Source organism: Mauremys mutica, chromosome 5 (genome assembly GCF_020497125.1).
Source record: "Mauremys mutica isolate MM-2020 ecotype Southern chromosome 5, ASM2049712v1, whole genome shotgun sequence".
In the NCBI taxonomy this organism is placed as follows: Eukaryota; Metazoa; Chordata; order Testudines; family Geoemydidae; genus Mauremys; species Mauremys mutica.
In genome coordinates this window covers 127,746,867-127,760,889 of record NC_059076.1, presented here as the reverse complement: position 1 = coordinate 127,760,889, position 14,023 = coordinate 127,746,867, and the positions used below count along the sequence as shown (strand labels likewise).

The 14,023-nt window shown below is 35.7% G+C and overlaps 1 protein-coding gene across 2 annotated transcripts in view; it reads right to left on the bottom strand.

Annotated features, from left to right (window-relative positions):
* Positions 1 to 7,171, bottom strand: part of CTBP1 (C-terminal binding protein 1) — a 281,889-nt gene extending 274,718 nt beyond the window's left edge. Inside the window, exon 1 of one of the 2 annotated variants that reach the window (XM_045017778.1) lies at positions 7,008 to 7,171. In XM_045017778.1, coding sequence (XP_044873713.1) covers positions 7,008 to 7,065 — 58 coding nt within the window. In that variant the 5' untranslated portion in view covers positions 7,066 to 7,171. The remainder of the gene's footprint in view (positions 1 to 7,007) is intronic. The other variant, XM_045017784.1, reaches the window with a different exon arrangement.
* Positions 7,172 to 14,023: the final 6,852 nt, after the last annotated feature.

The following is a 14,023-nucleotide window of genomic DNA, read 5'->3' as shown; positions in this document are numbered from 1 at the left end:
AAGTTGCGATAATCAAGTGCAAAATATGATCATATTTTTCCCAGGGGGAAAAAAAGTAATAATTCATTAGTGCATTTTCTAAGTAAAATTCATACCTATTCTTCAATCCGCTATAAAAATCAAATGAATTTCAATATTAATGAACAAAGCCACTCACACTGCACAACATGTAATTAAAATTCCTACTACTTTCTATTCGAGCTCCCTCTATTCACTGCCCCACCAAATTATTAAAACAAAGAGTTACTATGGTAACTAATTCATTCTTTGCATTATTATCCTGTTTCTAAACATCACAGCCTCACCAGTCTGACTTACATGCCCTAAATTCCAGTTTGATATTCTGAACTTTTGTGGTGATTGTCAGAAAAGCCTTTTAGGATCTATGCATTCATGCAGACAAGGATAGCTAGAGTGCAGCTGCTTTTGTTTACTGGAAGCAGAAATAACTGTTTCTAAATTATTTGAGTTTGATAAATTGATCGTGCTCACATGCAAGTGCCGAACAACACTTAGGGAACAACCATGGGAGTTTGCAGAGCACTAAACAGAAAGAGGCAAACATGACCATCTGCAGGTTAGATAAACTGGAAAAAAAATTAAAAGTGCAGCTGGCACATGTTGTGGAAACTAAATAACACCTGCCTAAGTGGTATTTGATACCCAGAAAACACATGGGTATGATTGATTCAATCTTCCCCCAAAAAGAAAAAGAAAAGAAAAGAGTGAGTCAATGGAGAATGAGAAACAGTAATAAAATTTCAGGGGAAAATATTTTATTGGCACTTTAATAACATTCCTTTATATAAATGTATATAAGTGGCTAAAACTAAAGATCTTGATAGTGTGGCACTGTGATCAATCATGCTTACACTTATTCTTTTAAATTAATGATAAATGCAGTGTTAATTTATATTTCTTTCTGCTCTGTCATCAAATATTTAAAATGTCTGCCTGAAAAAATCTGATAGACTGATTTCCTCTAACCCTTTCTCCTTCTTTCCTCTTCTATCCACATCTGCACTCTTTTGGTTTCTTAATGTGGTTATTTAGCATGTCTCCAAGTATTCACAGAATCAGGGGGCCACTTAGGGATCTGGGGCAAAAATCAGTACTTGGTCCTGCTAGTGAAGGCAGGAGACTGGACTTGATGACCTTTCAAGGTCCCTTCCAGTTCTAGGAGATTGGTATATCTCCAATTATTAATTATTATTATTACTATTATTACCAGTTTAAAAGTCTCCAGTACTAAAGCCATCTTTGCTGCTGTTGTAACTCATCTATATCAGGTACTTCTGAGAAACATGCTTATTTGAAGCAGTAGCAATCACAAAATAGGGCACTTTATCAGAAGAAATGAATTTTTTGGTGAATTCATATAAAGTGGCCTACAATGGGTGTTCAATCTGCTTAAAACTTTGTGGGCAGAACCAGGTCTATCGATCATGAGAAGGGAATAACTCCTTGAGATATAGAGAGGCTAGGAAGTTCCCCTCTGGAGACTGTTACCAAGATGTTTCCATTTTCAGCTTCAGTGTTCTGAACAATTTATTTTAAGAATTTTAAGTCTCAAATAGTCCTCTCCCATATTTTTTTTTTGAGAACCAAAAAGACTATTGAGTACAGACTTTTCTACTGTCCTGTCTGCAGGGGGTGCGTAATAAGCTACTCGTATAAAGAGAAATAAAATTAACAGACAGCTGCTGGTTTTATGAAGAAGTTTTAAAACATTTAAAAACTATATTTCATTATATCATAACTATAAAAATCTAGTCCTCTGATTACATCATAGCTGAAAAAAAAAGTTTCCCTTCCTACTACAACTTGGATATTTTCTTCAAAATATAAATATATACTAATTAATATATTGTACAGTACATAATATATAAACTGATTGATGCACATGCTTAATCTTTGCACTTCATTTTTTCTTTAAAACTTTTGTAACCTAAATCAACAATTTGAATGTTTCAGTAAAAGAGAAATCTTCTCAGAATATGCAATGTTCATTTAGTTTTTTTCCTTTAATGTTTTTTCTCTGTTTTCTTGTTAAAACAATACTTTTCTTTCCATTAAGGGATGCTGTTCAGCACCATTTAGGGCAAAATGGCCATTTAAGCCAATTTTCTTTTCATACTAGTAGCAATGCAACTTGTAATAAGTTAGCAACATCGTAATAGCTTAACTATTTGCAAATTTTAGATCTCTTTAGGTGGCACTTAATGAAGATTCAAATTACAAAACCGATTTACAGAGGCAATCTTAATCCAAAAGGATGATGAAACCATCTTTCTCTGTGAAATGTGACTAGATAGTGCATATTAAGAACACAATCGAAAATCATGTGCTCATGCACATAAACAGTATCATTACACACACACACACACACACACATATAATGTTTTAACTGGAGAGAAAGAAGAGCGTGAGGGAAGGTAAATGCTCACTAATGAACAAACTAAAACTATTTTACCATTCTGTTCTCAGCCTACTCATTCTAATAGCATACTCATTGTACTAAGAATTCCAAAATATGCTTTACCTGAGTTTATTGCTCTTAACCTCTTTGCTGCAATCTGAATTCAACTGGGCATTTTATGATTTTTTTATTTTGTCTAAGTTTATTGACAACATATTTACAAATTCTTATGGGGAAATGAATCTAGGAAAACAGTTTGGAATTGCTCCAAAGTGCTCTGAAAGTAGTGTGACATCAGAATGGAAAAAACTATTAGTTTAAACAGTTTACTTTTAGAGTAACTTGATCACAAGTGGCCTGAACCTGAAACTGAGTTATTCATTGAAAATTCTGATTGGCTTATCTACAGAAAATTCAGATTGCCTCAAACATCTTCATTAGTTACAGTCGAAGGATTTGATGGTTATTCTACAGGGAAAGATTTCTGCAGCTTTTACTATCTGATTTCCAATTTAATTTGTATTGGGTTGCTAGGGGAAATGGACATTTTTCCAGTTCAGAATTTTTACTTATTTATTAACTAAGGACATTTAAGTTTACAAGATGGCATTTTTCTGTAGGTCAATTGGTACTTCTCATGGAGGAGTGACTTTCACTTGGAAAAAACAATAAAGTATTAGGGATCTTCTAGCTCCCTCTGCTGCCCTAATCTTTTAATAAAGCTTCCCCAGTCACTCAGTCAAAAAGCATCATACAACTAAACATTCCACTGTAACGCTTTCAGGAAAATGACTTTTACTAAATATGCAATGCAAATTCACAAGACTAATATCTGTCAGTATGTAACACCATGACCACTTTCTAGTATGAATTTTTAATCTAACTTGCGAATTGTCAACATATTTTGTTTTTTTCGTTTCTTTTATAATAATCTGTGTGAATTTACAAACTAGAAACCTAGTCAGTACACACATTAAATTACTATCCTGATTCTGTAAAGCCTATTCTTATTCCACAGAATATAAAAATGTTCAAGTGATCAAAACTGATTTAAGAAAGGGTGGAAAAGTGAATGAAGTAAATTGTATATTTTCTTTTTCAAAACTTTTATTTATTTATTTTGGTATCTTACTGTACAATTTTTAGCAATTCTGCTTTGATTTGAGGTGGAGCATATATGAAAAAAGGAATTCTTTAAGAAAAATATCTGCAAATTTACCATTATTCCATCATTAATACATATTAATTTACACTCATTTAAGGCTGGGTCTTCTTCAGCTACACACAGTAAATAAAGTAATTGCCATAAGCAAACATTTTCAAATTTGGATGCCTCAAATTGGGCAGCTAGGTGCATACTGGGTAGCCTAAATAAGTGGGCTGTTTTTCAAAAGTGCTGACCATCTGCGGCTTCTGTAGAAGTGAGTTAGAGGTGTGAACACTCAGCACCTCTGAAAAATCATCCCACTTTTATTAATGTATCTAGTTATGTACTTAGGTGCCTAATTTTAGGCAACCAAGTTAAACTATATGAACAAATCTGATTTTTGATAATCATAGAGGCATCTCTCTCATTAATGTGGACAAAGATCCTGGCCTAGGTCCTAGTTTCACATCTCCAGTGGGTGGTTCATAATATAAGCAGTTCAAATAGGCTCCATCAGTGGTTAGTTTTTAGAGAACATTTGGCATTTGGCAAGTCTGATGCTTATTACTCATAAGGAAGGTGCCACACACTGTTCCTATAGATGCACAAGATAAAAGCCTGGATAGGGAATGTTTTTAACTTCAGACGCCCATCATTCAAGAAGGGTATTGATAAATTGCAGCACGTTCAAAGAAGAGCCACAAGAATTATCACAAGGAGTGGGAAACATGCCTTATGGTGACAGACTCAAGGAGCTCAATCTACTTAGCATAACAAAGAGTACCTTAAGGAGAGACTTGATTACAGTATATAGGCAACTACATGGGGAACAAATATTTAATAAAGGGCTCTTCAATCTAGCAGAGAAAGGTATAACATGATCCAGAGGCTGGCAGATGAAATAAGACAAATTCAGACTGGAAGTAAGGCAAATTTCTAACAGTGAGAGTACTTAACTACTGAAACAACTTATCAAGGGTCATGGTGGATTCTCCATCACTGATCATTTATAAATCAAGATTGGACATTTTTCTAGAAGATCTGCTCTTGAAATTCTTCTGAGGAAGTTCTATAGCCTGTGTTATACAGAGGTCAGACTAGATGATCACAATCATCCCGTCTGGCCTTGTAATCTATCAATCTATGAACAAGGCTCCAGGCAGGAGACCCAGAGACTACAGATCCCCTCTCCCAGACCCAGTCACCTCCAGCTGCCTCCCACCATGGTCTGTTGAGTTCTCAGCAAGCTAAACATAGCTTGACAAAATTGGCTTATCATTGTGACACTCCAACAATGGACAGTAAACTACAGACAGTTTTAGAATGTAAGCAAATATACTGCACTGTTTACAGTTGTTACAATATGCGGTACAGTAATAGCCTAATTAGAGCTAACTAGCCTTCAAGAAGCCAAGAACATATTTCAAATTTTCCAAATTACACAAAAATGAACATATTTTAATTTTGCACTGTGACACTCTTCCAACTGTTTTGCCAAATGTATACTATTTTCAACTATTCCGTTCAGACACCAGTTTCATGGGAAAGGGAGACAAAGGACAATATAATTGGTAACTAATTAATCTTTCTTCCTAGAAGATAAATGGGCATTTAAGAATGTGAAACTGCTAAATGTTACCTCACAATTCTGTAAAGTGAGTCAACACCTAAAGGTTTCCAACACAGGCTACTCAGACCGCACACAGTTATACAAGTACCGGTATGTCTAAATAGCATTCATAATTACAATGCAGTGGGTAAAAGGCCAGAGTTTATCATTAATTCTTTGGCTTTTTCAAGTGACAGTACACCAGTCCTGTCATTTAGAGATATATGAATCATTTATAAAACAGCATATAAACTGGAATGACCAGGTACATATTAATCCTGTCACTGTTTTGAAAGGTTACTCAAGAGAATATGGCATGGCATCTTACAAATTGTAGGCATTTAATTTTGAAAATCAGGCCCACAAAATTAAATCCACTATTGTCCCTCCCCCAAAACTGAAGATTGGTGAACTATTTTTTGTCACTACAAATCTACAACTAGAACACTATTATTCTATCATTTTAGAGAACATTTCTTCCCTAAATACTAGCTGACACCAATGCAAAAGTACATTAAAATTAGCATATTACAAAAACAACTTTTGAAATGCCACATAACTACAACAGCAATAACTAAAGACATTATCCTGCACTTAAGTGGATTTGACAGTGAAAAATAAATAAGAGTTTAAAAAATACTGTGAAAATGTCAGACATTTAGAAATAAATATAATAGAGAAAACAAATAAGCACATTGGAACTGATAAGGAAGAAAGCTGACAATGAAGATGAACAATCTTTAAACAGCTGTGTAACAACAGTTTCTTGAACTCTGTAAAACATCTTACACATTTTTGCAAAATGTTAAATATTTAAGTAGTTCTATAGAATGCCAGCAAGTCCCTGACAAAAATGTAAAACTCTGGGCATTTAGCTACTGAATCTTAATAGGGACACATTTACTTTCTCTTCTGTTCCACTATTCACTATAATTCACAAAATTGCATGGATAGCAAACAGCACATAGAAAATTCAACTCATAAAAAATGATCCATTGACAAACCCCAAGATACATGCAGTACCTCAAGTTTTCAAAATACAACCCTGATGTTTTGAAAAGCAAAACTGAATTTCTGTAACCATCAAGCTGTGGGAGACTACTTGTGCCCTCAAAGAGTGCTTAACATTTTTAATATAAAAATTCAAGCATCCCTAGTCTTTTTGGATTTTTTGGTTTATAGATATTTCATATAAAAACACTGCACACATTTTCTCCAAATCTATTTTGATGTGAATCAAAAAGCACAAAACACCAGTGTAGTCTCAGACATTATACAAGAATAAATGATTTGTGGCATGAGACAGACTGACTGATCCAATTTAGTAAAATCCTTCCAAATGACAGGCTGGCTCTTTTTTCTAGTACTGATCATTTTAAATATATTTCACATCCTGTGCTATCTGAAGAATCAGACAGTTTCTTGAATTTATTGGAATTTAACTTGTAGAAGAACAAAGAAACCACCCTCCTTAACAAGCATGTCTTAGCACACATAAGTAAAAAGAACCTTCTGGTTCACATTATAAGATCTATCCTTTCACAAGGTTTGTACAGAATTTACTAAAATATCAAGCTGGGAATGGACTGTCTTTAATGCACAACAACAACATTGGAGCTCTAGCAATAGATTTGTCTTCTATGGCTTTCATCTCAAAAGAATAGATGTGCACAGTTATGATAATCTCAGCCAGTGATTGTGAGTCCAACATGAAAAACCCTCACTCAATTAAAAAGAAGTTTAATTACTGTAAGAATCACATTTCCAACCCCCAGCAAGATCATTAATTCAGAAAATTGGTTAACGCAGTCACATAGATTGCAGTATCTAACCTTCAAATATACGATCTAGGCGTTGCCGCTTCACTTTGTGTTTGTCCATAAGAGACATGAGAGTTGACGTTCAGAGAATGTTACCACTCAGTTTGCTGCCAAACTCTTCAAGAATCAGCCACAAATACAATTATTGCTGAATGTTTTTCAAAATGTCTGTTTACCTGCAAAGAGAAAGACATATCTGAAACTACAAAATGCAGGTAAACATACTCAGATTTTTTCATCTTATTCCAAAATTAGTGATGTAAATATAAAATTTAGACTCTGAAAACATACAAGATTCTTAAAATATATTAGATAACTTAATATTTCAAAACAACCTTACTTTTGCAACATGTATAAATTGTAAGTGTACAAATAAAAGCTTAAAAACTCAGCATGGGAAGGGTTCACAGAAAGACACCTCCTCTTTTACTCTCATTTGGTTGCCTAGTATGTATTTTACCCACCTAATACACACTCTTTCTGTACACATCTAGGATAGATAATTTATTTTAAAGCATTTACAGGTCAGTCTAGTCAGAGGAACATATATCCCAAACAATTAATGAAATTACTATTTTCAATGCCCACTCGCAATGCTGAGCATAGGCATTCCATGTGATAACATTTATAACAAGTGAGGACATAAACCTTTCATGCTCTGACCTTTTAAATCTTACAATAAAAGGGTAAATCAGAGTTTAATCCATAGAGACTTAAGGAACCAATTTTAGGGCATATTAAATAAGAGGAAATGCAGCACAATGACAATGCAGAATGCCAACTTCTGTATCAACTCAAATGGCAATTAAGTGCCAACTTTATGCATGATCAGATAAATTATCTGGCAACTAACATAACTATCCACTTTTAAAATTCTGTGTAACGGAGTAAGATATGCAAATAAGAACAATAATACTCAAATATTTGTAATGTTGTTGTAGCTATGTTGGTCCCAAGATGAGAGAGACAAGGAAGGCGAGGTATTATCTTTTATTGCACTAACATCTGTTTGTGTAAGGTACAAGCTCCTGAGCTACACAGAGCTCTTCTTCAGAACCAGGGAAGGAAATCAGAGAGTTCAGACAGCTCTGATTTCCTTCCCCAGACCTGAAGAAGAGCTCTGTGTAGTTCAAAAGCTTATACCTTTCACCTGCAGAAGTCAGTCTAATATCGGATTTTACTTCACCTAATTTGTCCCTCTCAGTACTTAGATATAACTACATCTTTCTGTTTCTGTGACATTGCAACAACGGTCTGCATCTTAAGCCAAATCACACAAAACAGAAAAGACAAGAGGTTAACAAAATGTAATCAACATGCTACATTTCATGAAATTCATAAGAATAAACAGAAAAAGGAAAAGTATGAGAGGTTGCCTATACAGAGTGTGATAATGCTCTCACTTTGATTCCCTCTTTCAAAATACTAAAGAACACATCAAGTGCCAGGGTTACAGAACATTATGTCAAGAGTATAACACAGCCAATTAGTTAGTGATTAAACCTTTTCCTGCTTCTTTATATTACTTACCCAACAGCTTTGAACACTGTTGGATAGCATTGCAGTCTTCTTAAGAATTAATTATTCTAGAAATAAATCTATCTGCTCACTGCTTTCTAAAGGTAAAACTTATTTTTAAAAGCATAAAACTATTGTGCATATTTCATAAACTAGTCATATGAAGAGTTCATGAAATTGCAGATAAGCAATAAAATAAAGTGAATTACTTTAAATGTAAGAAATTACACTTATTTGAATTAAAACAAGTACAGGCATTTATCCAAGATGTTCTGAGTATATCTAGTATAACAAACCTACTTTATTAATAATTATTATATTCAGCCCTTTGCTTTCACATAAAACAATCTCAGGAATAAGTGTGCCTATCATTCACCCACGAAAGCTTATGCTCCAATACATCTGTTAGTCTTAAAGGTGCCACAGGACTCTGTTTCTTTTTACAGATCCCGACTAACATGGCAACCCCTCTGATACTTATCTTCCTTGATCAATTTCTATCCCCTTCTTCACATTCCTCCAATGGTTTCCTCTTGCTTTGACATCAGATTAATGTTCCTTGTCCTGTATTGAACATATGCATAACACATTCCAATTCCAACCTGATGTGAAATCCCACCATGTATATTATGGGTGATGTAATGTCCATGAAGAGTGCTGGAGCCCAAATATAAGAATAAGTCAAGTCTCATTTCCAATGCTATCCAGTGTTTTAGAAAGGTTTTTTTTTAATTTTCATTTTATATCCCAAATGGAATAAAATAATATTGATTATTTCTCTTATGTGCAGAATTCAGCATTCTTAAATAACGGGTGTGACTGTATAAGTGACTGCATGTCTGGGCATTACACCAAGTCCAACTGAGCCAGCAATCTGCAGTAGGTCTACAGGCTTTGAAAGAAGCAACCGCAAGAAAAGCAGCTTCAATTACTTATGTGATGAAGTATCCATTATCCTATTTATTTGGGCCATCCAGCACAATACTAAACTTTTTTTAAAATGTGTAGATCTTTGATGTCAATAAACTACACATACGTAGAAAAAACATTTCATTTTGTCCCCAAAGCCAGCATAAGCAATCATAAAGCCAATGTAACTGATTATAAGAGGCTCTCTCCCATGTAGAAGGATCCTCAGATGGTGTAAAGTTAGCATAAAGACTCTTATGCCAATCCACTCCTTCCTGCTGACAGAACAGACTTGTCTGGGGGTTCCCTACAATCTCTGAATCCTAAACTCCTGCATTGGCTCACTGGGGCTGTTAGCAGCTGACATAATTTGGCACAGCTCTCAGGCTGCTATAATTTATGCCAGGATACCAAGCTGACACAGCAGGCTCACCACTGGGAGAGTGCAGCAGCCACCTTTGCATCCTGCCCTGAACTGTGCTGTATGCTCCACATCCTGAGTTAGGATATAGGCCACAAACTATGACCCTAATCCACTATAATATCATATCCATGTATACTGTGCGCACAAGATGTGGGACCTGGATTTCACATGTAAAATGTAGAGCAAATAAGATATGAAACTGAGAAAAACACACTTTTATTATTAAAACCACTTCAACACACCTTAAAGTTTAAGGAAGGTGAAACTGTAAATGACAAACATGGAAACAAATGACCCAGTACCGAAGTGTTAGGCAACACAAAACAATCAGACTTACATGGACTCTATCTCAGGTTTCATAGCAGGGGACTTGGAAACCTGTCCCCAGCTTTGCCAGAGCTAACAGAAGCCAGGTATGCCAACCTGTAGCCAAAGCTGTGGAATATTGTGGCTGAAAGTATGGTTGAGCTGTATTACCTGCTCCACAAACACTCTCTAGGGGCACCAGCCTCCTTCCCCACATCCTCCCCAAAAGGGCTGTGAGAAGCAAAGAAGAATCTCCTCAGGGCAGATCCAGCCCATAGGAATAGACAGGACTTCCCTAGGAGCAGTGAGTCAGGATAGACCTAGATAGGCAAATAACTAACTAACAAATATTTAAAAAGAAGAACTACAATAAATAAGATGCAATTTTTAACAGTAAGGGTAATTAAGCATTGGAACAATTACCAAGGTAAGTGGTAAATTCTCCATAACTTGGAGTCTTTAAATCAAATTGGATGTCTTTCTAAAATATACGTGCTTTGGTTCAACCCCCAGTTTCTGTGCTACACAAAAATCATCGGGTGAAATTCTACGGCCTGCGTTATGCAGGAGGTCAGATTAGATATCGTAATGGTCCCTTACAGCCTAAAAAACTTACAATCTGTTTATCTGTGAAGATGTGCATCTCGCTCGCTGATCACTTTGCTTGTATACTGCATCCCTTTCCCTTGGCCTTTGTCTTCCTTGTCTATTTAGAATCTAGAGTCTTTGGCGCAGAGACGGTGTCTTTTTTTGTGTGTACAGTCATAGCACAATGGGGTACCCTTCCTGACTGGCACCTCTGGCACTACCACACTACAAATAAATACATTTTAAAATCCTAAGGATCTTTACCAGGCTGAAAAACTTGCCTTAAAGTTATACCTTTTTATGAATCATCCTATGTAGGATCACAGGCCTTGGGTTTAAAATATTTAAAATTTTAAATAATTTTATTTTTTTTCTTGAATGATGATTCTTCAAACAAAAATAAATCCCCTGGCCATGAGAGAAACAAAAATAATTTCCTGCAAATGCCAGCCCTGGCTAGATGTTTAGTCATTCGGATCATTTCTATAATTTACTTAATTATAGAAATGATTATGAACCTTATGAACACATATATACCTAGTCCACATTGTATTCTTTGTTATGTTTAGTTATCCACAAAAAGGTTTTTCTTCTGTAGTCACTCTATGTAAGAACCCGAATGACAATAGTAAAAATGGAGCATCTGTAACCCGTGATCTACAGTTGATGCTGGTTGAAAGTGTTACCCAGCTGTTTTCTCTCTTGCAGCGGCTCCAGTAATTTAAAAAATAAATGTCTCAATCATGTTAATACTAGTAATTAAAACATATTGGCTCATTTGTTTTTATAGGTAACAAGTTGTTACACTTTTTAAAAAAAAAAACATTTTGATTAATATTAAAGGCTCACGTTAACAGAGTTATAATTCTACATCACTGCCTGAGAATGTAAAACATAATGAGACTAACACACAAAGAACATGACATGGGAAGCATTTCAGGGAAAACCAAGTTTTATAATTAAGAGTGCATCGGTTACTGCAATTACTAAACCACAACATAAATAACTGAATTTGAGAAATTAACAAAAAATGCAAGCCATATTGTCTAATGAATTAAGACTCATACCACAAAACACTAAATAGTATTTAATAGTAGTACATTTCTGTAGTTCAGTATTACAAGACAAAAAGTGGATTTGAAATGACCCATGTCTACACTGGAGCTTGAGGTGTAATTACTAGCTTGGTTAGACATATCTATGCTAGCTCTGATTAAGCTTGTGCACTAAAAACAAAAGTGTAGCCTTGGCAGCATGAGCTGCAAGATGGGCTAGCCACTCCAAGTACATGCCTGGGGTCTTGGATGGAATTGTACCCAGCATGGCTAGCCCATCCGGTTGCTTTTGCACAAAGTATATCAGTATAGCTATGGAAGCACTTACTTGATCAGAGCTAGCATGGGTGCATTTACTTGAACTCAAAATTACACCTCCAGCTCCAGTGTAGACACTTCAGGAACCACATTTACAAGAATTTGATACAGAAAGACATTTAGGGTTTCAGCAGGAGTGTTTACAAACATTTTTCTAATAAGACAGGGTACTAGGAACTGTAATCTAGTGTGCCCTGCAAAATATTTTTACTCATGCTTAGACTTAGATGGAGTATAATATACTCATGCTTAGACTCAGATGAAGACTTAGATGGATACAACATTTTAGAGGGAAGGGACAGGCAACCCATAAATTGGAATTTATTGCATTTAGGCTGTAATAACAGGCCTCTGAAATCCAGAGTGTTCCTGTACTGTGCTCCTTGTGTTTGGAGAAAAAAGTAAAGATTCTGAGAATGGAATCTAGCCTAATAAGAATCTGAAGCAGAGGAGAAGAACTTCAGTTACTGTACAAGGTAAGTAACCAGACCTCCTTGGAGTGATGGTATCTATGGGTACTAAACTCAAGGTGACTCACAAGCAGTATTTAATAAGGAGGAGGGCACAAAGAACCATATTGCATCACAGATTTAGTGGGTCTGGTGAAGACACTAAGTCGATGGGAGAGCACTCTCCCATCGATGTCTGTAATCCACCTCCCTGAGAGGCGGAAACTATGTCGACAGATGAGCATATCCCATCGATATACCACGGTATAGATCCCACTATAAGTCAACCTTAATTACATTGACTTCAGTTACATAACTTACATAACTGAACTAGCGTAACTTAGATCAACTTACAGCGTTAGTGTAGAGCAGCCCTAAGATTGGATAGGCTTCTGAAGTCAATGGGCAAGGATCCATAGGTGATGGTTCATATTGGCACTAACGACACTGTCGTGGGATCTCTCATAGGTAATGGATAACTTATGGGAACTTGGAACAGTGTTGAAGAATGTCCAAGTGAACTTCTCTGAGATCCTTCCTATCCAATAAGAGAAGGAAGACAGAAGATTCTGGAAGAGAATTGTTTACTAGATAGGTGGTGCAGGGGTTTAGTTTTGTGAAACACTGGTCCACCTTCTATGGAGATTGGGAGCTGTATAGTCTGGATAGATTCTACATCAGTAGAAGGGGAATCAACCTTCTCAGGGACATGCTGGCTAAAGTAGCCGGGAGGGCATTAAACTAAAAACAAAAGGGGAGGGTAAAAAGAGGGAAAATATGTGTACTTATTTACCAAAAAATAGCAATGATGAGAACAAACTTAATCAAGGAACCAAAGGACACAAAGAGAATTCTTGATTGCCCATACACCAATACTTCGAGCCCGGGTAACAAACAAGAGGAATTGGAATTGATAATTTATGAGCATGACTTCAATCTAGTTGGTATTACTGAAACTTCGTAGGAAGGGTCACATGAGTGAAATGTTAAAAATCAATGGTTATAACCTATTTAGGAAGGAAAGTATGCAAAAGGGGAGGGAGAGTGGTGTTACCTATTTCCAAGTCATTGATATCTCAGAAGAAAATTATTTTGAAGGCATATGGATCAAGATAAAACAAGATGGGGTATTAGTTGGTGTCTGATACAGACCACCAAATCCCACTAGGGAACAGGATGACTGGCACTTTACACATCTATCTATAATGTGTAGGGGAAAAAAAGCTGCGTGATCATGGACGACTTTGATTTGAATGACATATGCCAGAGGTTTCATGCTGTCACTACTAAAACATCTTTGGAATTTCTAATTATAGATGACAATTTCCTAAGTCAAAAAGTGTTGCAACCAACATGGGGGAATTCTCTATTAGTCCTCACCATGTCAGATAAAGAGGAACTGATCACAGAACTTAAAATTAATGGTAGCTTAGATACAAGTGACCATGACCTGATCACATT